Here is a 26,854-nt window from a genome sequence, read left to right as displayed (position 1 = left end):
CAAATATCCCATCATAGGAAGTTCTCTTTCTTATACCGTTTCTTTTATAAGAAACTAGACTCAATAAGCTTTATTTCCATATTTTATTCAGCTTCTAAATCATTTTCCACTATTTTTAGTGTATTTTCAAAGTTACACTACTGTAGTAACCCAAATTTGTCAAGGCTAAATTACTCATTCATGATCATTATTCACAAAATTAATACAACATCATTTCATCCATTATGGTAAGAACACATATTTATGCATCATAGATCGTCACATATCAAGGTATTCTCATAAGCTTAGTGTACATACCTGCACAACTCGTAACATAACTCAAGTACATATTCACCAATGACTTACCTCATTGGGACCATCATCAACTCTTTCCTCGGATTACCCGTTGAACGTTTGGAATACTAATCAGATACTCGGAAAAACCTTTTCACATAAGTGCCTCAATTGTAGCTAAAGCTACCTCATATCTCATGACATTTAAATGCTCACTCTCGAGCCAGTCATCTAGACTCATAATTCCTAGTGACATGTCACTCGTATCCTATTTTATTCCTAAGGTTCAAACGGGATTTTTCCTCGCCTATCAAGGCTTTGTCTTATCATATTTCTATTAATCACGTACACATTAATATTTGTACAATTCATGGAATGATAACATTTAAATACATGTATAGCATGGAATTGTTTACATACGAACTTACCTCGATACCACAAATGTGAAAAAGATGTAATCATCCATAAATTGATTTTCCCCATTCTAGGCCCAAATTGTATTTTTCGACATCTAAAACATCACATTTAGCTAATTAAAACAATGTACTGATCAAATTAGTCCATTGACACACTTTGACAAAATTTACAATTTTGCCCCTCTATTTTGCCAAAATTATCAAATTGCCCCTAGGCTCGTAAAATAATTTTTATCACATTTCTTTACTCCTTGAGCTTAGATGAACCATTTTCATAACTATAGCAACTCATAATTTCAACTATTTCACACATTTACAACTTGTTTTACAACTTTGCATAATAACCTTTTTAAGGTATTTTCATGCAAATTTCCTTCACAAAAGTTGTTTATTAGACAACTATAACTCATATTCCTCCATAAAAACTCAAAAAATAACATATATACTTTTATGGCAAAACCCTAGACTCTTTATCATTTTGCAAACTAGACCCCTCATTTGAAAGCTTATGCTTTAGGGGTTCCAAAAATGTAAAAATCATCAAGAAATAACCAAAGATTACTTACTTGTTAGGGCTTAAAGTGGCGGAAAGTTTAAAGCTCAAAACCCCCCATTAAGATCAAACCCCCCATTCTTTGATTCCATTTTCGTGAGAAAGAAGAAGAAATGAAAGAGAAAATGACATTTTATTTTATTTTTTCTTATTTTATTACAAATTAGTCAAAATTAAAACACCTAAAAGCTACAAATTTTGGCTTTTTGACCAATTGGTCTCCCCTTGGCCGGCCACACACTTAAAAAGGGTCTAATTGCCCTTTAAAGCCTCCAATTTTAGTTCTCTAGTCTATTAACACATTTAGGCATTAGCACACAACTTTTACATTTTATGCAATTTAGTCATTTTTCGAAATTGGACTAGAAATCGCTAAAATTAACTTACCAAAATTTACATGCACTTATAAAATTATATTATAACACATAAAATAATACAAAAAAAAATTCTCCAGCCTCAGAATAGTGGTCCCGAAACCACTGTTCCGACTAGGCCTAAAATCGGGCTGTTACACTTCTTTACTTGGTACATCAACAAGCTCTTCAGATTCAACCTTCTCATTAGGGATCACTTCACCAGTATCTTGAGATGCTACAGTAGAGTCTGTATTCGGCTCGCTAGTTTATTTACCATTCTTGAGAGTGATAGCCTTATTGTGTTCTTTCCCTCTCAGACTGGGATTTTCTATGTCATTAGGTAGTGTGCCCGGTGGTTGAGTATTCAAATTCGAAACAAGTTGACCTAATTGTGCCTCCAACGCCTAAATAGAAGATGAATTCCCTTGCACAATAGCTTCTGCACGAGTCATATAATCTCGCATTAAAGCCTCAAGAGCTGCTAATGGGTCAGAAGGAAAAATTGCGTGTACTGTTGTCGTCGATGTTCTTGAACATGCTGATTCGACATTGAAGAGTGTTGTGGCTGCATCTAATTCTGGTGTGGATGCATCTAAGGGTGCTAATTGTAGTTCCGTTGTTGTTGATTTTAATCCCCTTATCTTGAATTATAATTGCCTTGAGTAGATATATTCCCATATTGGAATGTCACAACATTTTTTCCAGCATTCTAATTTCCCCAAGACTATTGATTGAATGTTGAATTATTATAAGAGGTGTCATAAGAATTGTTGCGGATGTTACTGACATAAAAGGCATTCTTTCATGTTGTGGACAGTCTTCATAGTTGTGGTTGTCACTGTAACACCCCTAGCCCGTATCCGTAGCCGGATTAGGGTTATGAGGCATTACGGATCATATTACAATTTACACAAATATGCATCACATAATATAGTTTTGAAATTTTAATTACATCAATGATTATAACTAAATCAATTATCGAAACTCAAGAATATATGTCATTCACAACATAGCATAAATTTCAGAACCATTTATACATATACTGAATATTTAATACATTAATAATTTCAATATTGATTATTAGACCTATTTTTATAAAAGCCTCGTACCTTCAAAAGTTACACACCATTTGAAATAAAATTTACTTGTCAACTCTTTTAATCATATATGCGACATCAACAATTTAATCTATATGAAACTTATATATTTTTTTGCATATTAAACCAATTAAAACAAACTTTCGGCTATAAGTAAACTCATTTCATTTCCTAGTCTATTCAGCTATCACAAATCTTTTGTACCTATTTGGAAACTTATAGGTAACTTGTAACACCCCAAACCCGGCCCAGACGTTATGGCCGAATCTGACGTGCCACATTGGTGTTGAAAACCCATATTCTATTTTAGCGTTTTAAAAACCATATATTTTATTGAGTTAACAAAGTGAATGGAAGCTAGGCACCAGGTAGGTATCCGAGACAGAGGAGGTGAGCCATGAAGGCTGCTTAAGTACCAAGCTCTTCGATTGGATCCAATCCTAGACATGCCCACGACCATTGCCACACTTTGTTATATCGAGTTTAAATTTGTTTAAGTAGACGTCTTTGATAAATCGAATAATCGTGGTGTTGTGATATTTTGAAATCAAGTATCGTTTGGAAAACACGTTCTAAGTCTAGCCCATTTGTATAATTATCAACCAGTTTTAAAGTTATTAAAAATAAAATAATCCTGAAAAGAAGCAAAAGAAAAGTTAAAATGGCCTTATTACAACCCAAGAATAAATAATAAATAAAGGAAATTTAAAGAAAACCAATGCTTATTTAAAAGCCCAAAGGCGATCACCGTGGCCACTCTTAATCCCCTCCGGCTCCAAGTCCCCACATCAAGGCTCACTTGCAAGGTTAAGGAAAGAGGGTGAGTTTGGAAACTCAGTGTGCAACAAGCCCTTTTCAAAGCCCAAAACAATATCAGCCTGCTGGGCCTTAGCCCAAGTCCAATCTCAATATGTATATTGGGCCGTAGCCTTTCATATTTTATACCTTATAACACTGGGCCGAAGCCTTTTACTGTAAACGATATGGCCCATAGGCCCATTTCAATATCACATGTATCGTCAATGAAAAAACAAATGAATGCAAGCCCATTTGGGGAGACTACTCAACCCACCATCCGCTACTCTTCACCCATACCAACCAACACACCATGTGGGGAATAACTCAACCCACCCAACCATAACTCTCCACTGGCAGCATAGCTGCTTTATCATATAACTGGAGGCCTAGCCTCTTTTAATAAATGGGGCAAAAGCCCTTTTAATAATTGGGGCATAAGCCCTTTTGGTAATTGGGGCATAAGCTCTTTTTAGTAACTGGGGCATAAGCCCTTTTGCACTTCCTCCATCCATATAAAAACCCAACCTAATGCATTTATGAATACATCATGTGCATATCATACATATCATGTGCATATCATACATTTCATGTGCATATCATACATACCATGTTTATCAAAATCCCATGTATTAAATTCATATATAAACCCTAGGGGTATAATGGTCATTTTTACCTAGGGGCAAAACGGTCATTTTCATATTATAAGGGTAATCCTGTAATTTTACCAAAAGTTAGGGTTTCCATGTTCATTAACGGTTACTAACAATTCATGTGGGCAAACAGTGATTCTGGCCCATTTTTAACGAAATTGAGTTATTGGGCCTAAAACCCTTAATGGGCCCTACATAGCCGATTTTGTCATCTAGGCCCATTTAGCCTATATTCCATAACGGTTTTATCAGTCTCGATGCGAAATTTAATAGGTTTTCATTTTCCACCAATTTTACCCAAATGGGCCCGAAAGCCCATTGGGCCCTACTTCAGCCCCTCGAGGCCCAACTTACCGTGAAAGCCAAAAGTCAAGCTCTTACCGTTTCCAATGTTTCCGATTATCATCTCAACGAATCTACCTAACTAATGAGCGTTCGCTTGCTCACACGTCCTCGAAATGCCAAAATTTCGGCATTTCGGTATTTATCGCTTTAAGCTATGAAAAAGGGTTCGTTACATACCTGTTTTGCGATATTCCTCGACGAGATCTCCTATAATCAACCATTAAATAGATCAGCTCGCAATAATTGAACCAAATCAAGAACCATCCAATATTAACACTTACACATTCGGCCACCATCCATAATGGCCTTAGGCACCTTACCTTTGCCGAGATTTATGGCGAGATCTAGCCAATCCGGTGATCCAAGCTAATCCAAATCGACACTACGCCTTGCTGCACCTCCACTATAGAAACCATAAAAATATTAAAAGAAGAACCCCATAAAGCCTATACCCATATTCGGTCACCTCCCTAAACTAAAGGGGTTTCGGCTTTTCTTAACCTCCATAATACCAAATTGATTAAAGCTATGAGCACTTACCAAGGTTCACCTACCCAAACGGTTCCAATCCCGTGTCAACTCAGATTCAACGCAGTCCCAGCTTCAAAACACTAGCAAAAATCACACCACAAGGATCCTAAGAATCGGCCACCAAGTCACCCAAGGATGCTGTGCTTTCGGCTTTTGGATCACTGAAGAAGAAGTGGTTCATGGACCAAAAAAGGTGTTGACAAAAGAGTTGAAAGGCTTCTGACATAACATGAATCGGCTAAAAGAAAAAAAAACAAGTGTATACCTTTATGGAGAAATTGACTTCCCTTGCCTCCTTCGAGATTTGGCTTGTTGCTATTCGGTTAGCAATGAAAAGAAGGATGAGTTCGGCTTTTACTATAAATGAAAGAGAGGAAGAATAGGGGTAAAGAGTTTATGGACGAAACAATGGAAGAGAAAAGAGAGGAATTACTTAAGAAAAATTGGCACAGGTGGGAAGAAAGAAGGAAAACAAAAGAGGAAAATGCCACCCTAAAACCCAATAGCCGAATTTACACTAACCTTCCCCCTTGGCCGGCCATCACTTCCCCCATTTCAAATCTCCTAAAATATCTCCTAGATACGCTCCCCCTTATCTCTCCATCATCCCTAAAATCTCTCCCCTTATCACTCCTTAATCCATGCACTTGACTAATTCAAACTCCTCCAACAGAATCCACCTGGGTTCCATTACTTACCCTTCCTGCTCATAAAAATAAATAACCTTATTTGCCAACACAGGGAATCGATCCCATGTCTTCCCCTATGCTCCACATGCCACCTTTTTAGGAGCTTAGTGGCGTCACCCTTGCCACTTTACTACAGCTCTTTTTGTGATACATTTCTCCCACAACTTTACATAAGGTCACCTAGCGTAACCCCTAACTCTTAAGTCCAAATTTTGAAAATTCTACTAGGGTTTTGGCCAACACATGGGCCTTCCATAAGCCCATTTACATACTCAAATTACGAATTCCATAATCACATACCAAATTTTAGAAACTAACTAAAATATCAAGAATCGCGAAAAACCCGAAAATCAGGATATTACATAACTAGCAAATTTATATATATAACCACATGCATATATATATATACATAACATCCATAATATAAACACCTTTATACACAAGTAAAGCATATAAAAATTCAACTCATATAATAAGGCTGAATATCATATACACATGACTTAATATAAATTATAAGTGAACACCAAATTATATCATGTATAAGTCTTAATTTTTACTTAACAAACATATGGCTAACCCTAGCTTAATTAACATCTATTATAAACATATAGTTGAAAAACAAAGTACATTCATAAGCTTCATATACTTAGATACACTTTCAAAATAACGTAAAGATTATGATCAACCATGACATGCAGCATAATAATCAAATGGACTTTAACCATGATTCAACTAAAACCGAATTCAAGCTTAAGAATAAAGCCATTTTCAATGCATAAAAAACTTACAACGAACGTCATCCATTCATAAAACTAGACACTTTAAATAAAACGAATTTAAACCACAATCAAGCATAACCGGGTTATCAAAACCAAGCTCACTAAACATTATGACTAAGTACACATAAAACCAAGTCTAAACATAAATAGCAAGCCATTTTCACATGGCTTTAAATACATGACCAAAATCAACATTTCAAAAGTATGTTCCAGCCTATACATGCCATAATTTAAGTTCGACTATTTAAATACCACAGCAGTAGATAGTGTGATGAACTTTGCTGACGATCCCCGAGCTTGCAACGTGTATCCCAAAATCTATAAAACAAAGTAACATGAACCCAAAGAGTAAGCTAACTTAACTTAGTAAGTTATAAGCAAATAACAACCCAACAATATAGTCAGCTCATTAAATTTAAACTAATCCAATTTACATTATCATTGTCACATTGAAAACAATTTATACATTCCATAACCACACATTTTTAAACATTACTATCACTTTGGCCGAATTCTTATATGGTTAAAATTTTACAAGTTTTCATTCAACTTCCATAGCCAGATATCATTATACATTCAAATATACTTCCACTCATTTACACAAGCTCACAAAACAAGGTTTAACTTCATATACATACATCACTTATTTGTCCGAATACACCAGATCATATATATAACATCACATATGTACATTACCTATATGGCCGAATATACATGGCCACACATATGCAAATAATTAAGAATCATTTCATTGATGTTCAAATTATTTAGGCACAAGACTGAATACACATACCAATCTCACATATATTTTCCATTTCTAACATACATGATTTTAAACAAATATTCAAAGTACTCATTTACCTTATCTCACATAGGTAACAAGTTAGCTCATACCTGGCCGTTTAGCTCGTTTTACTTATTCAAACACAACTTATCCTTTCCCGATGAACCATTCGAAATTGGATAGGACACTTGGATAATCACACATATAGTACAATGCCAACGTCCCAAACGTGGTCTTACATGTAATCACAAATCGATGCCACTGTCCCAGACAGGGTTTTACTCACACACATATATGGAATCTCATATCGATGCCATGGTCTTACTCGCACACAGATATCAAATCCTATGTCATGACATATGTATCCTAATTATCCTTAAGGTTTATATGGGGCTTTCGAATGTCGTAACTCGGTCGAAACGAATTCGGAAACATTATAATCAAGCCTATTCATATTCAGCTGTAACATATAATAATTCATACATATCAATTCAGAACATATACTTTGCATTTATTTAAAATTGAGTATGACTATTTGCTTATAAACTTACCTCGGAAGATATAAAACGGAATAGGACAGCTAGTCGACAACTTTTATTTTTCCTCGATCCAAATCTGATTTCTTTGGTTCTTGATCTAAACATATTCAAATTAATCTCATTAAAACATATTTTCATTCAATTTAGTCCAAAAACACATAAATGGGAAAATTACCATTTTACCCCTGACATTTACAATTTTTACCATTTAGTCCCTATTGCACAAAACACAATTTTTACCATTTCCCTATACCCATGTTTGGTCGAATATTCCTAGTGTTCATACAAGTCCATATGTTCCATTTATTTTTAGATTTTAGTCCCTCAAATTATTATTTTTGCAATTTAGTCCTAATTACTTAAAATCGTCAAAAACCCCAATACAAAACATGTTAAACTAAAACATATCTTTCATTTTTCATCATCAAACAAAAAAAATCACAAACTCTCATCAATGGCATAACTTAAAATATTCATCAAAATAAAAAATTCAAACATGGGTTTTGTAGTACTCGAAGCAACGATCTTAAAAACGTAGAAATTATCAAAAACTGGACAAAAACGAACCTTGATTGAGCTTGAGTAAGTGCTGAACCCTTGCTTTCTCTTATTTCTTTTCTTTATTTGTTATTTCGGTGGATGAACAAATGAAAATAATGTGTTTATTGACTTTGGTTTTATTTAATATAAGTTTATTAACTAAATTACCTATATAACCTTATTAATATAACATAAAACTATTATAAACTATGGCCACTACCGTCCACCAATATTAAATATGGCATATTTACAACATAAATACTTCCTATTAAAAAGACAACAACAATTTGGTCCTCCCATATTAAACCATCAAATTTTCATCTTACGCGATTAAGTCCTTTTATTTAATTGGATACCTAAACGACAAAATTAAATCACGAAATTTTCACAGATATAAATTCACACAAAATAAACATAGAAAATCATTTTAAAATATTTTTCTAATTCATGGTCTTGAAACCATTGTTCTGATTAATGTCTAAATAAGGTTGCTACAGTCACTGCAAATCTCACAATAAAAGGTAGGAACATCAACTTGTTGAGTGACTTATATAGGTGCAACGTCACTAGTCCCTTGCATTTTTTTATCATATTTACAAGAGAAGAAACTTGAGCACTAGGTGCAGATATTGTGTGCAAGTAAATAACTCCTAGAGTAGCTTTTGCTTAAGCAGCTCTAGAGATAGGATATTGATAATCATTCTGAGCAATTCTCTCAAGAATTCCAATAGTATCATTATAAGTACAATCCAACAAAGGACCATTGGGTGATGTGTAGAAAAGATTACTCGTGTTTGAATTCAACCCATTATAAAAAATCTCAATTTGTGTTTCCTACTGAATGTCATGTATGAGACAACATCGAAGCAAAGATTTATGGCGTTCCCATGTGGTGTGAAGATTCTCATCGTCCAACTGATGATAAGCTGTAATATCATTTCAAAAATGAGCATTCATTGTCGGTGGGTTAAATTGAAAAACAAACTTTATTTCTAGTACATTCCAAGAAGTAATTGATCCAGCAAGTAGCTTAAAGAACCAAGTACGAGCTCTTCCCTACAAGGAATAAGGAAATAATTGCATCTCCAAGCGTCATCAGGAACACCTTGTTGACTAAAGGAAGCACAAATCAATAAAAATGATTTAAGATATTCTCGTGCATCATTATGTGGAAGTCCAACATATTGCCCATTAGAATTCATCATTTGAAACATTACTGGCTTGATTTCAAAAATTTCCAACTTGAATTGTTGGCCAAACAACTCCTGGTTGTAAGTCACCCAAGACAGGTACTACAAAATCTCGTATAGTCCTGTTTTGTATTTGAGTGTCTTACGGCAACGGTGGGTCATTAGCATTTTGGTTTTTCATCGAGGCTATGACTTCATAATTTCTTAGTAAAGCCATATTCCTTTGTTTTCAAAGTCTCCTCTGAACGGTTCTTTCAATTTCTGGATCAAAATCAGTAATAAACTCTGAATTGCTTCGGGTCATACAACTTCTAAAATAAAATGTGAAAATAGCAACAAAAAGAAAACTAGTAACAACTAAATATTATAAAATAAAAATAAACCAAAATAAACATCAAACAAAAGCCATCCTCGGAAATGGTGCCAAAACTTGATTGGTTGTTTAAAGTCACAACAATAATGTGCAAGTGTACACTGTCGATGCAAGTATAGTAAACAGATATGAGTCTGTCAGATATCGATCCCAGGAGGATGGTTATCTTTTGTGTATCAATTTCAGTGCAATAAATAGATAGAAAGGAGATAAATTGTTAAAGTAGTTTTCGAAGCAATAACTTGAAAATAATAAGATAAAATATGATAATGGTAAACTAGGATTCCCAACATGAATATTCATCAGAATATTAAGTGCTCACAAGGTATAAAAGGATAAGTGATTGTCGAGGCATTAAATTGCAATGCATATCTTATCAAGCTTAAATTTTATATTTAATCTAAGACTTAAACATGCACATTAGCCACACCTTCCGATGATAGCAATGGAACACTATTAAGAACAAGTGGATTAAATTCCTCTAATCCTAAAGCAACTCCCACTATCATGCTTGTTAGCTTGAACTGTTGTTGCATTTTCCAATGTTAGTGACTGCAATAACACTTGTTAGTGACTGCAATAACACTTCCATGCTAAAAACATTCAAACCCAAAAATTAAATAGTAAAAGCAAGACTGAATAAAATAACATTTAACCTAAAAATCATGTATACTTCCGTACAGTCATGAAATAGAAAGTAATCGTCATTTTTTAGAAAAGAAATATAAAAGAAACAATTGTAGAGTACTATTTCTAGAAAATCTCAACTTGATCTCCCAACTCCCTCTTGTGTTGCACTCATGGCTCCTCGTCAAGAGCTAGTTTGCATCCTTTTCACTTCGGTTCACCCATAGGAGGTTTAAACCCCCATCGACAAAAAACTTCAAAAGATAGGTTGAAGAAGATAATCCCCCTTTCTCTCTCATTTTTTCATCAATATTAATAGTTATCCCAATAGTACAAGTGTCCTTTCATTAGAATCATGCTACCTCTGTATGTACAAGTTGGTTACACCAGACTGGATAGCTCACACTTTTTATTATTATTTGGATAGCTGTTAGGTGCTACGATAATTCTAGAACAATCTAAAAATACTCATGCAGCGACATTGGTACCAAAACATGACAAAATTAAGGATAAATAGGCTAAGATCCAGTGAGTTATAAAATGCAATTTACTGAACTAAAAATGCTAAAATATGTGCTAAAGATAATTAAATGGGTACAAATTAACCAATAAGTAAGGAGAAAATATATGTTCTTTCTAGTACTATCAATGGCTATGATACAGCATCATTAACAGGCTCATGTTGGCTATCATCAATAGCAGGTGCATGCTCAACATGCTCAGCCATTGACTTGGGAGTGCATACCTATGACAAACGAATCGACTTGGGTTCCCTAACCTTGCTCTCCACGAGTTCTCATATCTTGAGTTCGTACACCACAAGTTTTCATCTTGTTATATGATTTTCTAAGTTTTATAAAGTTTATCTGACAATTAGAAACGAGGTTTCATTATTATTTCAGAATGTTTTCAATCTAAAAGTTTTGTCACAGTTTCACTATAGTTTCACAATCTATAGTTTTCAAAATGTAAAGTTTCACTGTCTACTGTTTCAGAGTCTAGAGTTTTATAGTCTATACTCTCTCAAGGTGAAGTTTCACAATTTAAATTTTCAGTATGTCATAAGTACTTATCTTGTGCCAGCTTCGGAGTCTTAGGTTATTAAATAAAACAAATCTTTATACAAAACTTTTAGCCGTGGCATGGATTTTTTCCAAAATACCCCTTTCTCATATATGCATGTAATTTTAAAAATAAACCACAGTATGAGTTTTGAATTGAGCTCTAATACCACTAAATGTCATTACAAACACCCAACCCAATAAGATATTGTCCACTTTGGGCACACATGGCCCTCACGACTTTGTTCTTGGGAGTGCTTATACACCCCTAAAAGGCCTCTTACCACTTTAGTGTTACACCCCTTTATATAGTCCAGGTCTCTCCCATGCTTTGCCAATGTTGAATTTGCTTAGGGTGTTATAAAACCAAAATTGTCGAGAAAGTTAAGCGTGTTGAACGCAAGAGAAAGGATAAAGTTAAAACCCCTATTATGAGAGATGCCGGTCCTACTACATAGGCTCCATGACCTAATAAGTGGGCCAAAGTTGATAGACCTCGACAGAATAATGAAACTATTAGTGACATAATTGTACTCAGTCCCCTAGGACAAATTGTTTTTGAAAACAAAGTTTTTAAGAGGTGTCCATTAGAAATTCAGGGAAAGGTATTTCTGGCAGACTTGATGGAATTATCCTTCAAGGAATTCAAACTTATTGTGGCACCCCAAACTCGACTGGGGCAGACCAACCCGAATCTGAAGTGACACAATAGCCACCTAAGTGACTCTCCAGCTCAAAACCACCCAAAACACACCCCAACCTTATAAAACCTCAATTCTAACTAATTAATTATCTAATTTTAATGCAAAAGTTATTTTGTGAACCATTTTAAAACTATTTCTAATTATTTAACCCTAAAGGTATTTTGGTCATTTTACCATCTAAAGATAAACAGTCCTGTTTTTAGTTCTGAATGATTACCAACCTTCTTTTAGTCAATTTATGAAAGCCCTAAAAGTTTCAGTTTCAATCGTGTTCATTTACTGAGTCTAATTATTATTTTATTAATAGGAACTAAAACGTAAATTTTATAAAATTTTAATACATTACCTAAAATATTATCTAAGAATATTTCTACCACATTTTAACACTCACAAGTCTGATTTTAAAATATTATCAAGTTTTTCTATCGTTAAAGGCTTCAATTAATCTAATCAAGTTTTATACTTAGCTATAACTATACTTAGCAACCATCAATTTCAACACACAAGGTACATACCTTAACAACAAGCATTCCACTCTTTGGCAAGCTACAATTAAACTATGTTAGTATAAAATACATGCTGCAAGCATCATGTTCTCAATCACCATATGAACTCTCATCAAGACACCATAAACCACACAACAATTAAGCATAAAAGTCAAGCATTAAAGTAATTATCACATCACCAAAATAAATGTCCAAATAAATGTCCAATGTCTATTACAATTGAATTAAATCTAGTCCTAATAAGTGCCACAATGCCCCTTATTGTTTCTAAAGAAGAATCCTTAAGCTACTACCGAGCCTTAATCTTGGACTGGCCATGAGCTCGCTTTTCAACTCCTCAAGCCAAAAAAGTCTCTACACAAAGGTGTAAGGGTGTAAGCTTAAAAAGCTTAATGAATGATCATAAAAACAATAAGTAAATCGCACCCAATTCATGCATAAATCTAGGCAATTTAAGCATTAAAATTTCAGTCACAATATCACATATTATAATCATAATGCCATATGATATTCCATGAATAAAATTCCAATTTAATATGGCATATGAAATCATAATGTAACATAGAAACATACACTTATATTGGCATAATACATTCATGGAAATATTTAAACGTGTGATCATACATTGGAAAACCAGATCTTCAAACTCCTACATATCAGAAACAGTCTCGGATTGAGCGGGCTAAAGCCACTTTCTCCCTTATATCTCCTTACAGTCCCATTAAATGGAGACACAAGCCCACAAATAGCGCATATAATGGTGAGTACTTACAAATCCTATGGCATGCCAACTAAAGCCTATGGCATGCCAACTATATCCAATGGATCCACCATGCAATGTTTCCAATTTAATCATACATACAAGGCATAAAATCTGATGTTTAAGCACCTAATTTGAGATGTAAAAATGCCATGAAAAGCATGTAGCTTAACAACTTCAACATCAATATAATTAAGCACAAAAAATGTCTTTTTCCATGAGTCTTAAACGAATCATAATACCAACATCAAGTGCTAAAAATTTCAATAACTCATGCTCCAATTAACAATCCACTCAATCCAAATTAATCATGCCAAAAGCTTAACACACAATTTTCCAAAAGCCAATTGCAATAATGCTATTGTAAAATAAAATTAATTTTTACAAATCCAACCAAATAAGATGCGATTAAGTCATTAAAACACTATTTAAAACTTCAATTTAACAAATAACCAGGTAAATTTACCAATAGCCTTTAAAATCACTCACCTCCACACTTTGTTTTGCAAACAAAAATGTGTTCAAGTAGGTAAGTTTGAGCTTCAAATCTGGTTAGCATCATCCTCATCTCAGTATGAAGCTTTAACAGAGAAAAAATATGCATTACAAACTAACATTAACATCAAGAAAGTCAAAATTTCATAAACTATATGGATCTAAATTGTTTCTCTAATCTACCTTACTAAAATTACACAATTAAGCCGAAATATAAAATTCATCAACTAAACAACCTTCACAGCACCACAAACCACATCTAAACTTCATTCCTAGTCCATAAACATAGAACCTAAGTGTTAATTTCATCTGTTAAATCGTTTTAAAATTTTCCAGAAAATCAACACATCTTCTTGATTAAAAATGAATTTATCAGAATTGATCAATGAAACAAGTTTGATATCTTATTTTACAATTAAAAACCTCTTAATAAACATATTTTGAGCTTAGGCATCCATTAAAACTTGGATTCCAACTCAAAAATCATGGATTCACCATTGTTGAGTTCCATGCTCAAGAAAGAAGAAATCAAAACTTGAAAATCCATTTTAATCAATTTAAATAGAAAATAATGATTGAAAACAACTTTAAAATGAATTTAGAGTTGAGAATTGCCTTCAATTGATCTCAAATCACCTATTTAGAAGATTGAATCAAGATCCTTAAAGAAATTTTGGATGACTTTTACTCAACTTTGGAAAAATTTTATGGGGATTTTGGAGATAATTTTGAGAGAGTAAAAGTTTAGATTTATTCTCTGATATGTGGTCTATGAAAATAAGCAAAAAAAAATAGAGAGAGAGAAAAAGCTCTTAATTTGGGTGAAAATGGTGTCCAAAGTGTTTTTAAAACTGAAAACCGCACCTCATTTTCAAAAATCAGGGAAATTGCCATCAAGCCACTCCCACATTTCCCTTATTTTACAAAATATTCATTTCCCTCCAAAATTTTGAAAATAAGGATACTTTGCTATAAAACCACTCTTACATTTCCTTTGTTTTGCAAAATGGTCCTATTTAGTTAATATTTTAAATTCTCTCAATTAAACCCCCATTTTAATTTATTTTTCAATTCTAATTAGACCTAAAATATTTATTTTACCGAAAAAGTTATTTGAAACCATAAAATTAATTTTCCTAGAAGGTTTTTTATTTTTTGGAATATTATTTACCAATTCTTAAATGAAATTAAGCTAACTAAATTTTAAAAAAATCACTAATAAACTCGATTAACTCCTAATTTTCACTTGAAAACTGGTAAACTTACCCGAAACTACTAGACCTATTTTCAAGGCATTACAACTCTCCCCCTCTTAAAAGAAATTTCATCCTCAAAGTTTACCTATATCGAACAAATACATATACTGAGGCCTTAGGATATCTTCTGACTCCCAAGTGGCTTCCTTAGTCTTATGGGTCTTGTTGCGTAGCACCTTGACCTTACGGTCAAAGATCGCAACCGGTTCCTTCTCATACAAAAGATCAGATCGAACTTCAATCTCTTCAACAGGAACAACATGAGAAGGATCTGATCTATACTTTTAAAGCATGGAAACACATAAGACATTGTGAATGCGCTCAAGCTTAGGTGGCGACAGAAGATGATAAGCAACCGGTCCAATCCGCTCAATCACATCGTAAGGCCCATTGAACCTCAGACTAAGCTTACCCTTCTGCCCGAAGCTCAAAACCTTCTTCCAAGGTGAGACTTTCAAAAACAACATATCACCAACCTGATATTCGATATCTCGACGCCTCAAGTCAGCATAAGATTTTTTCTTATCTGAAGCTACCTTCAACCGCTCACAAATAAGTTTTGCCTTGTCCTTAATTTCACAAACCAAATCTAGAACCAAATTCCTCTTGTCCTCCATATCAAATCAACATAGTGGAGTCCTACGCTTCCTACCATAAAAGTACCTCAAATGGAGCCATCTTAATACTCCTCTGGTAACTATTGTTGTACGCGAACTAAGCCAATGACAAATGTCGATCCCAATTGCCACCAAAATCAATAGCACAACTCTGAAGCATATCCTCGAGAATCTAGATCACCCTTTCAGATTAACATCTGACTATGGATGATACGTTGTACAGAATTGAAGCTTCAAACCCAAAGCCTCATTAACGTCTTCTAGGACCTTGACATAAACCGTGGATCTCTGTCTGATATGATAGAAACTAGAATTCTATGTAATCTGACAATCTCCTTGACATAAAGCTCAACTAACTGCTTAAAACTGTAAGTCATACGGAAAGGCAAGAAATGCATACACTTCGTAAATCAATCCACTATGACCCAAACTAAGTCCTTCCAAGATGGAGTTAACGGTAAACCTAAAACAAAATCCATCGTGATCTGCTCCCATTTCCACTCTGGATTCTTGATCGGCTGAAGCAACCTAGACAGATGTTGATGCTTAGCTTTAATCCTCTGCCAAGTTAAACATCTACAAACAAAATCAGCTACGTCCTTCAACCCAGGCCACTAATACAAAACTCGAAGATCCTAAAACATCTTGTTCCTACCAGGATACATAGCATATAAACTACTATGAGCCTCAATAAGGATCATATGTCTTAAATCCTTATCCATGGAACACACATCCGACCTTTGGAACAAAGGAAACCTTCAGCTTTAAGACCAAAATATCCAAGAACACCCAATTCAACTTGATAGATACGAAGTGCCAAAATCTCGTCGAACGACTGTCTCTCTTGAGTTTACTATGCAAGGGTTGGCTTCACCTAAAGCTCAGCCAACAAACCACCATCCTCAGAAACTGACAACTTTGTGAACATCACCTTCAAGTCAACTAAAGACTTCCTACTCAAGGCATTAGCAACAACATTCGACTTTCCTCGATGATATTTAATCACACAATCGTAGTCCTTCAGCAGCTCAATCCAACGCCTCTATCTCAAGTTCAGCTCCTTCTAGTTAAGGGGATATTTAAGAATCTTTTGATTGGTATAAGTCACACACCTCTCACCATAAAGGTAACGACACCAAATCTTGAGTGCAAAGACTACAGTTGTCAATTCCAGATCATGGGTCGGATAGTTACACCCATACGGCCTCAACTACCTCAACGCATAAGCAACTATCTTTCTCTCCTGCACCAACACACAACCCAATCCCGTGTAGGAAGCATCACTAAAAACAACATACCCCTTACCAAACTCTGGTTGTGTCAATACATGTGCTTTGTTCAAAACTTGTAACACCCCAAACCCGGCCCAGACGTTATGGCCGAATCTGGCGAGTCACATTGAAGTGTTTTAGCAAAAACCTTGTTTTCATTGGAAACACTTCCTTCAAACGAAAAACCTTAATTACTTTGTAAAATCTCTTTTCAGTTGCGGAAACTTTATTTAGAACATAGGATTTTATGAAAACTCTTCATTTAAAAATTGAGTTGCGGAAACGTAATATTTAAAAACAGTTATGGTTTAGGAAACCACGTTCTACTTCTAATAAATATAAAGCATAAAAAAATGATAATTATCCCAATTTGAAATATTAGCCAAAGGAAAGACCTTGTTACAACCCAAATCAAATAGAAATAATTTAAAGTCAATATATTAAAAATTACATAAAGACTAAGTCTAAACTTTTTATGCTAGTTGGCCACCTCCGAGTCCCTCCATCCGTCGAACCTCCTACTGAAGATCACCTAAAAAGTTTAGAAGGAGGGGGGAGAGTTTCGAAAACTCAGTGTGTACAACCCTCAATGAGTATAAAGTAATCGTTAGTCATTTTGGGCCAGAGCCCAATTCAATAACGGTGGTCTCTGGGCCTTAGCCCAAATTAGCCTCGGTTGGGCCAAAGCCCACATCGTAATAATATCACAACAATATCATACATGAAATGCAATGCAGTGCAATCCCATCCCGATAATCCATCCACTACACACCAGCTCCGTCCCTGACACATTATGCGGGGATATAAATATCGACCCACCCAACCGATACACATCCATGGTAGCCCGGTTGCGGAACTACCTTCATTTACACATTGGGCTTAAAAGCTGTCAGTGGATCCACGATTGCCAAGCAACCATGGGATCCTCATATACTTCCTCCGTTCCATAATACCCAACCTATATGCAACCTAAGCAGAATATCATATGTATGCAGCAGATATGCATGTCACATCCATAAAACTTACATTTAGCACCAGGGGTATTTCGATCATTTTTGCCCTTAAGGGCATTTCAATAATTTTTCATTTTATTACGGTTTTCACTTACCTTGGCCCGTTCACAAATCTCGTGAGCTAAGATGAATGAATACTATGCACCAGGTAAGATTCCAGAGAAGAGGAGGTGAGTCATTAAGACCACTTAAGTGCCAAACTCTCCCCAAATCCAATCCTAGACATGTGTATACTCGTTGCCACACCTTAACCCTATGACTTGTCCACGATCACAATATATTAATTAAGTTTTATGTAGTCATCATATACTAGGCCCAAAACACCTTACAAAGCCCAGTCAAGTTCACATACTTGTATATGGCCCACTAGGCCCAATCACATTTATATGGCCTATTAGGCCCAAATCACGTTTATATGGCCCATCAAGCCCAATTCACATTTATAGTCATACTCACATACGATTTTTCATCACATAGCATCAATTATCAATTTTTGCCTATTATGGGCCAAACAGCCCATCAAGCCCATTAAACCTACTCTGGCCCGGTTGGCCAATTCACAGCCCAAGCCCATGGAATCGTTCATGGGGCCTCAGATAACCTATCAGTTTCCATCTCACGAGTGTTCGCGCACTTGCAAGACTATCATAGTCAAACTTTCGGCTTTTTGACATTTTGGCTTTTCGGCATTTCGGCTTTTGCCGATCTACTTGTGTGTGCAGTGTGTGAACACACCTTTGGCTTTATATCAAATTATCATAGGGTAGAAGTACACACTTTATCACCTGCAGTACTAAGTGTTCATAATCGCCCGAACCTATATTCAACGTTATATTCCATTAGTCACATTCCATTAATTCAAAATAAATTCACTACTTACCGAAGAACCACCTATACTTACCTTGACTAGATTGATCGACTGCGATCTACCTATGTAACTCGAAATCTGACGTAGTCCCCCTTCCACATCCAGGCAGAAAGTCCCTAACGGCTGACACCTTACGTCGCTTAAACTTGGGTGCCTCTATCCCAACCTCTCTGCTAGAACCCCCTGTTTTCCATCAGCGATCACACTTTTGAATGAGAAGGAAAAAGAGAAATAAATGGAGAAACTGTAGGTTAACGAAAGTTTTTGAAAGAATAAAGAAGAATCGGCTTTTAAGAGTGTAGAAACGAAAGAACTTTGAAATATTTAACAAAAGCCGAAGAAGATCTAATTCACTTACCGATTGCGAGATTGCTTGCCAACAAGAAATCAAACCCCCAAAGTGTATGAATCAGCTTTTAAATGAAAAAAAACAATCGGCTAAGTTGAAGAGGGAAGAGATTGATTCGATTAAAATAGGGAGGAAAAGATCAAGAATTTGGCTTAAAGAAAAGAGGAGATGATATGCAAATGAAGAACATAAAAACAACAAATGCCCTTACTCGCTCGTACGACACACATATTTATACTAAAATAAATAAATAAATAAATAATACACCTACACTCCTCAATCGACTTAAACTCATCAAGATAATTTCCCTTCAAATTTTCCAATTTTATCACCATCATATCACCCTTAATCCTCATCCTAATCCCCTTGATTTTAACCAAAAATTCCAATTTGAATTGCATTCAAATTGCTTCCACCGTACATCACTTTAGTAGCAAAATTAAATTCTCCCTTTTGTGCGCACCTCCACTCGAACTACAAACCTCAAGGTTACTCTACCTCCCCACACGCTGCTTGCCACTGCATCGCATCCTTTCTTACGCAACCATTCGGTCACAATTAATTATAAGGCTTATAAGCCTAAGCCTCAGTTTCTTGAAGAATAAAAATTTAAATTTCGCCAACCCTGAGATTCGAACCTGCTGCCTCTCATAACCATAGCATGCTTCACGCCACTGCACCGCAAGCGCTCTTGTGCAATATTCTATCCCTAACTATTTTTAAGGCCTATAAACCCGTAACCTGGTTATACTAAAAATATTTGCTACCATTCAAATCCGAACCCCTAATCTCTTGGCTGCGCTATTCGCCCCTTGCCACCAAGCCACAAGCTCTTTTATGTCATTTCTCCTCCCCAAACCTCCAAGTTGTCTAAAAATAAGACCCACAACTTTTGCTCATGCTGCGACTTGAACCCAGCACCTCCCCTTACTCCTAACACCATCATGCCACTGGGCTAAGTGCATCCTTGTGTTGAATTCCCACTTAACATATTTATAAAGCCTAAACGCTAGCTTCCCTACTAATCTTATGTGCAATAAATTTTTTTTTGCCAAGGCCAAGACTTGAACCCTGGACCTCCTGCTTACTACCCACACCTTTTGCCACTAGGCCACAAGCTTCCTTGTGTCAAATTTTAGCAGGCCTTATTAATAAGGCTTTCACCTAATGCTCAGGGTTCTTTAGAAAAAAATGTAAAATTTTGCTAAAGCCCTGGATCGAACTAGGACTTTTTCCATGCTACCAACCCTTCCTAAATAATTTAACAATTAAACTAAACACATAATTATAAAATATTTAAACACCTTTCTTTTACTCAAGTGGCCTTCTAACCGATCCCAAACTCAAGGCCCATTACTTCTAGGCCCAAAATCAGGGTGTTACAATTCACCCTTCCTAAAAAAAAATTCGTTCCCGAAATTTCTAAATAACAGAGTAGTCGTGTATCAACTATCCCATTACGCTACCGCTGCGCACTCTGATCCTATTAATTTTAATACATATTCAAAACATCCTCCTATCGCAAACATTCTCAACATACACAAAATAAGTATCAAATTCAGATTCAAATGTTTTAATACAATCTGATATCTAAGGAAATCCTACTGAATATAAACAATCAATATCTTAAAACATATTGCAGTATATCAGTTCAACATAATTCAGTAGTAAGAGAATTTACTTGGCTCGACGTCGAAGACCCGGTGTGCCACACAATAGAATATTTCAAAACAATTTTAACAGCCCAAAAACCAAGCCCATTTCACAGCCTGAGTTTTAAAACTGAGCTCTGATACCATTAAATGTAACACCCCAAACTCGGCCCAGATGTTATGGCCGAATCTGGCGCATCACATTAAAGTGTTTTAAAGAAAACCTTGTTTTCATTGGAAACACTTTCTTAAAACGAAAAGCCTTAATTACTTTGTAAAATCTCTTTTCAGTTGCGGAAGCTTTAATTAGAACATATGATTTTATGAAAACTCGTCATTTAAAAATTGAGTTGCGGAGACGTAGTATTTAAAAACAGTTATGGTTTAGGAAACCACATTCTACTTCTAATAAATATAAAGCATAAAATAAATGATAATAATCCTAATTTGATATATTAGCCAGAGGAAAGACCTTGTTACAACCCAAATCAAATAGAAAATAATTTAAAGTCAATACATTAAAAATTACATAAAGACTAAGTCTAAACTTTTTATGCTAGTTGGCCACCGCCGAGTCCCTCCATGTGACACCCCTAATGTGACCCTAGTCGGAGAGTGGTTTCGGGACCACAAAACCGAGTCACAAGAATAATTAGGTATTATATTCTGTGCTTATTGTATGTGGAATTTGTATGCGTAAATATTTCGTGTCTTGATTTTTATTAATTAGGTGCTAATTTATAAGAAAGGACCCATGTGTTAGGACTTGAAAATGTGATAGGTGAATTTTTAAGTGGCCTAATAATGCATGAAGTGAAATAAATGGAGTTGCATGTCAATTATCCCATTTCCTAAGGTTAGTGGCCGGCCATGACAAATTATGGACAAAGGGAACATGTTTCCAACATGTTTTGCTAATGGTTGATGTTAGAATGGTTATTATATTGGTGTTAGTAGGAAGAAAAGAAAAAAAAATGGGTATGTGTGGTTGCCCCTCCCCATTCTGTGTATTGAGCAAAGAAAAAAAAGTTTGGTTCATCTTCCTCCTAGCTTAGCCGATCCTTCAAGAAGAAAAGGAAGAGTTAGCATTCGGTCACTTGAGCTTGAACTAAGGTATGGAATCCATGTTAGTCTTTGAAATCTTTGCATATATGAAGCTAGTTACTAAGTCCTTTACTTGCCCATGTCAAAAATTTTGAAGGTGGTAGTAATACAAGTGTTCGCCATGGAAGATGTTTAGGGAAATGGTTGTTGCCTTTATGATTTAAGGAATAATTAGAAATGGGTGAAAGAAACAAGTCTTTGTTCTTGATTCTTCTTGGCCGATTCTAAGGGAGAAAAGAGAGCAACCATTTGGTTTCTAAGCCATAAATAAGGTGAGAAATTCATATGAATCCTTGAAATTTTAGATGAAATTGAGCTAGTTACCAAGTATTTTTTTAGGTGACCCATGTCGAAATTGTGATTTTGGGGTGACTAGAACTTTCGGCCATAATGGTTATTGAGGATTAAGGTTATGTTTCATGCTAAACTTGATGAATCTTGGTGTATGGGTGCTTGAACTAAACGAATGATCAAGTAGATGCATAAATACAAAGTAAGAAGAATCGGCTATTATGTGTAATACTATTGCGAATATGAAAATGTTATACTTGAATAATGTATATGGTTGGAGTTGATAATATGAAATGAAGGCTTAGATGTGTTTGTTTAAAGAAGGAATTGTTGAAGAATGTATGTGAACTTGGCCAACGTATTCGCTTAGTACATATATGATGTGAAAGTCTTGGAATTTATTTTTGATTTTTGTGTATTATGACCATGTATAATCGGCCACATGAGTAATTTGAGCACTTGATGTTATATTAAAATTCTTGAGCTTAAATATATGGATGTATGTATATGTGGTCATATAATGGCGTTTTGGTTTAAAGGTTGAATGATAAATTATAATAAAATGAGATGATATGAGATGCCGAATGTGATTGACAAGTAAACATTATTGATAAAAATATTGAATACTTCTACTTGTATTCGTTAAGCTTAAGAGCAAAGGGGAGCTAAATCCGATAAAGGGAAGGAAAAAGTGGTCGAATAGCCGTTGAAGCCGTCCGACGACATCCGAGGTAAGTCCTCAAGAAATGACCCTACTCGAATTATGTGAAATGAAATATGGATGTGTAATGATTATTGATTTATGTGTGTATGAGTATTTGAATGATACCCGGGCTAAGTCCCGAAGGCGATTATGCTAGTGATATGTTTGTGTTTGAGCCTTAGTAACGAAAATGAAATATGGATGTGTAATGATTATTGATGTATATGTGTGCATGAGCAATTGAATGATATCCGGGCTAAGTCCCAAGACATTTATGCTGGTAATTATATCCGGTTAAGACCAAGGCAATTGTGCTAGTGACTACATCCGGCTAAGACCAAGGCATTCGTGCAAGTTGTTAAATCCGGGCTAATACCGAAGGCATTTGTGCAAGTCGTTCTATCCGGCTAAGACCCGAAGGCATTCATGCATGTGGTTATATCCGGTTGTATTCCGAAGAAGCTTGGGCTGGAGGTGAGCGTTGGTTGCTGTAATAAATTTAATTAGTATGCTCGAAAAGCCCAAAGAATAAGGTATGTTTATATGTGCATTGGAAAAGTCGATATGTTTGAGTAACATTCGCTCAATCGACTAATGAGTTTTCAGCTATTGAATTGGTTGATATCTTGTGAAAGTGTATAATGATGAAGTGTGAAGTAAGTATGATTATGTGAATGTGTATTAATGAAATGATTCATTTGGCTATGTGAATGTAATGCTTTAGTTAAAGCTGATTTTATTGCTTGAGACTTACTAAGCATAAAAAATGCTTACCCGTTGCTTTGGCTCTCTGTTTTATAGATTTTGCTCGTTAGCGATCGGATTCGGGATCATTAAAGTCGAAGTCATCTACACTATCAAAGCCTCCATTTTGGTATAATTTTGGTTGAACTTTGAAATGGCATGTATAGGACTACCCTATTGTTGAAGGTCATGTACCTTTCGGTTTTGTGTAAGCTTGGATAGCCATGCGAAAATGGCTTATATCGTTTTAGTATGATTCTATAATCGTTTGTATGATGATCATTATGGGGTATGGAATTGTTTGAAAAGATTAGCCATTGGAATGGTTAATCGTGATCACACTTTGTGCTATGTATGCAAAAAGGGCCAATTGAATCGTGGAAATCATGAAATAGGTAATGGTTACCTTGAAAACAGATGCTGGCAGCAGCAGTGGTGTGGTTTTGAAAAATCACCAAAATTTGTAGGAATGGTATTAAATAGTGAATAAGTTATGTAAATGAACCTTGATGAGTCTACTTTCATATGGAAGAAACGAAACAGTCATAGGAGTTACATGTTAAGAGATATTAAAGCTATTGTGAGACAGGGCCAGAACGGTTTCTGGGTCCCCAGTCGCGACTTTAAAAATTTACTATAAATTATCCAGAAATAATTAGAAGTCATGCCTTATATGTGCAGATTCCATTTTGAGTCTAGTTTCATTAGAAACAAACGGCACCAGTATTAAAGCCATGTACAGGGAGATATTCAAGTTGTAACGCACGAAGGTCAGAGCAGTCAATCCCTGTAACATGGGTGACTTTTACTAATAAACTGTACCAATTGGCCCGACCAAAAATTCTAAAAATAAATCCATGGATGGATATATGAGTCTAAATTCAGGGAAAATTTATGGAATCAGTTTCCGAGTTTTGAAACTCGAGATATGATTTTTAAGGCGACAGTGACGCAGATTTCCAGCCTGTCTGGAAATGTCAAATTGGTGGGTGCAATATGTGGATTTGGCTTGTTAACCCCTCGTGTCCGACACCGCGATGGTCTCGGGTTCGGGGTGTTACAATTTTATTGGTATCAGAGCTACGGTTTAGTCGATTCTAGGACTACCGTGATATGTTTGGGGTCTAGCTATACATGCCATATAGTGATAAATTGATAGTGTGGTGATTTCTGACAATCTGAATTTGTGTTTGTTTATAGCAATGGGTCCCGATCCCAACCGAGCAATAGCTGATGATGTGGAGAGTGTGGCGCCTGCTCCCGCGCAAGGGACAGCGCCGGCGAACTCTCAACCTATGGCCAGCAATCCGAATGATGAGGTTAGGCAAGCCTTTTATAGTGTGATGAATGATTGGTTCAACCAATACATTCGAACTAACACCGCTGTTCCACAACCTCCATTCCCGACTAATGTAACCCCCGCACCTACAATACCTCCGGTAACTGACCAAATAAGGTCAAGTAAGCCCCTAGTCGATAGAATTCGTAAACATGGGGCCACTGAATTCAAGGCTACGGATAGCGACGATGCCGAGCAAGCTGAATTTTGGTTGGACAACACTATCCGGGTGCTCGATGAGCTATCTTGTACACCCGATGAGTGCTTAAAGTGTACCATCTCCTTGCTACGCAATTCCGCCTACTATTGGTGGAGTACTCTGACTTCTGTGGTGCCTAAAGAGCAAGTGACTTGGGAATTCTTTCAAACCGAGTTCCGAAAAAAGTATATCATCGAGATTCATCGACCAAAAGCGAAGGAATTTCTTGATCTTAAGCAAGGCTCTATGTCGCCATCGACTACGAACAAAAATTTGTGAGGCTTAGCCAGACGCGAGAATGCATTTAAATGAAGCTATTATGTAAACGCTTCGAGGATGGGCTGAATGATGATATAAGGATGTTCGTTGGCATTCTCGAAATACGAGAGTTCAGAGTACTTGTTGAGCGAGCTTGTAAAGTCAAGAGCTTAGAAAGGAGAAACAAAAGTTGATGTGGGAACTGGAGAATTCCGAAAAAGGTCCTCGGGAAAGTCTCTTCAACAGGCATCGAAGAGATTTCGAGATGATGTGAGCCGGTCTAGAGGCGCTTCGGGCTTTTCTAGACGAGATCGCGATCGACCCCCTGTGACCACACGAGTCACTTCGATCGCCAGTGGTGGAAATGATCGACGAGAGAGAGCGGAGTGTCTGCATTGTGGAAAATGGCATTCGGGGAGCTGTAGGTTTCGTGATCGCTCCTGCTATAAGTGTGGATTGGCCGACCACTTTATCAAGGATTGCCCGAGGTTGCTCGAACAAAATGTAAGTCAAAGTGGAAACCCGGGTGCTACCACTGCTCGAAGTAGGCCACCTAGAAATATGGGCAATGTTAGTGACGGTCAGAGAGGATCTAGAGATGCTACCATCAGATCTGAGGCTCGTGCTCCTGCTAGGACTTATGCCATACGCGCGCACGCCGAGGATCTTGCCTCACCGGATGTTATTACGGTGCTTTCACTCTTTTCGATACTAATGTGATTGCTTTGATTGACCTGGTTCTACTCATTCTTATATATGTAAAACCTTAGCATCCAAAGAAGACTTTGCCTATTGAGTCTCTCGAGTTTGTAATTCGGTGTCAAACCCTTGGGTCATTACGTGCTTGTCAACAAAGTGTGCAAGAAAAGTCCCTAGTATTCCGAGGTTCTTGTTTTCCGGTGGACTTGATGCTTTTGCCGTTCGATGAATTCGACGTTATTCTTGGTTTGGATTGGTTGACCATGCACGATGCGGTTGTAAATTGCAAAAGCAAGACTATCGATTTGAGGTGCGCGAATAACGAGATAATTCGGGTTGAGTCTACGGACTTAAAGGGGTTGCCAGCTGTAATATCAGTAATGTTGGCCTAGAAATATGTAAGAAAAGGGTGCAAAGCGTACCTT

General features: G+C 36.0%; 1 protein-coding gene and 1 long non-coding RNA gene across 2 annotated transcripts; one reads left to right on the top strand and one right to left on the bottom strand.

The window, feature by feature from the left end:
- Window positions 1-15,396: 15,396 nt before the first annotated feature.
- Window positions 15,397-15,939, bottom strand: LOC108471988 (uncharacterized). The gene is made up of 2 exons (XM_017773520.1): window positions 15,719-15,939; window positions 15,397-15,598 (listed from the first exon to the last, which is right to left on the bottom strand). The coding sequence occupies exons 1-2, from the start codon at window positions 15,937-15,939 to the stop codon at window positions 15,397-15,399; spliced, it is 423 nt and encodes a 140-aa protein (XP_017629009.1).
- A 7,158-nt stretch (window positions 15,940-23,097) lies between these two features.
- On the top strand, window positions 23,098-24,264 carry LOC128283876 (uncharacterized). The gene is made up of 2 exons (XR_008274252.1): window positions 23,098-23,218; window positions 23,992-24,264. It is a non-coding gene; the product is annotated as an uncharacterized LOC128283876 (long non-coding RNA).
- Window positions 24,265-26,854: the final 2,590 nt, after the last annotated feature.

The sequence above is a fragment of the Gossypium arboreum genome, chromosome 11 (genome assembly GCF_025698485.1).
Source record: "Gossypium arboreum isolate Shixiya-1 chromosome 11, ASM2569848v2, whole genome shotgun sequence".
Lineage (NCBI taxonomy): Eukaryota > Viridiplantae > Streptophyta > Magnoliopsida > Malvales > Malvaceae > Gossypium > Gossypium arboreum.
Note: the sequence above shows the minus strand (reverse complement) of the source record. Positions and strands in the feature narration are given on the sequence as shown.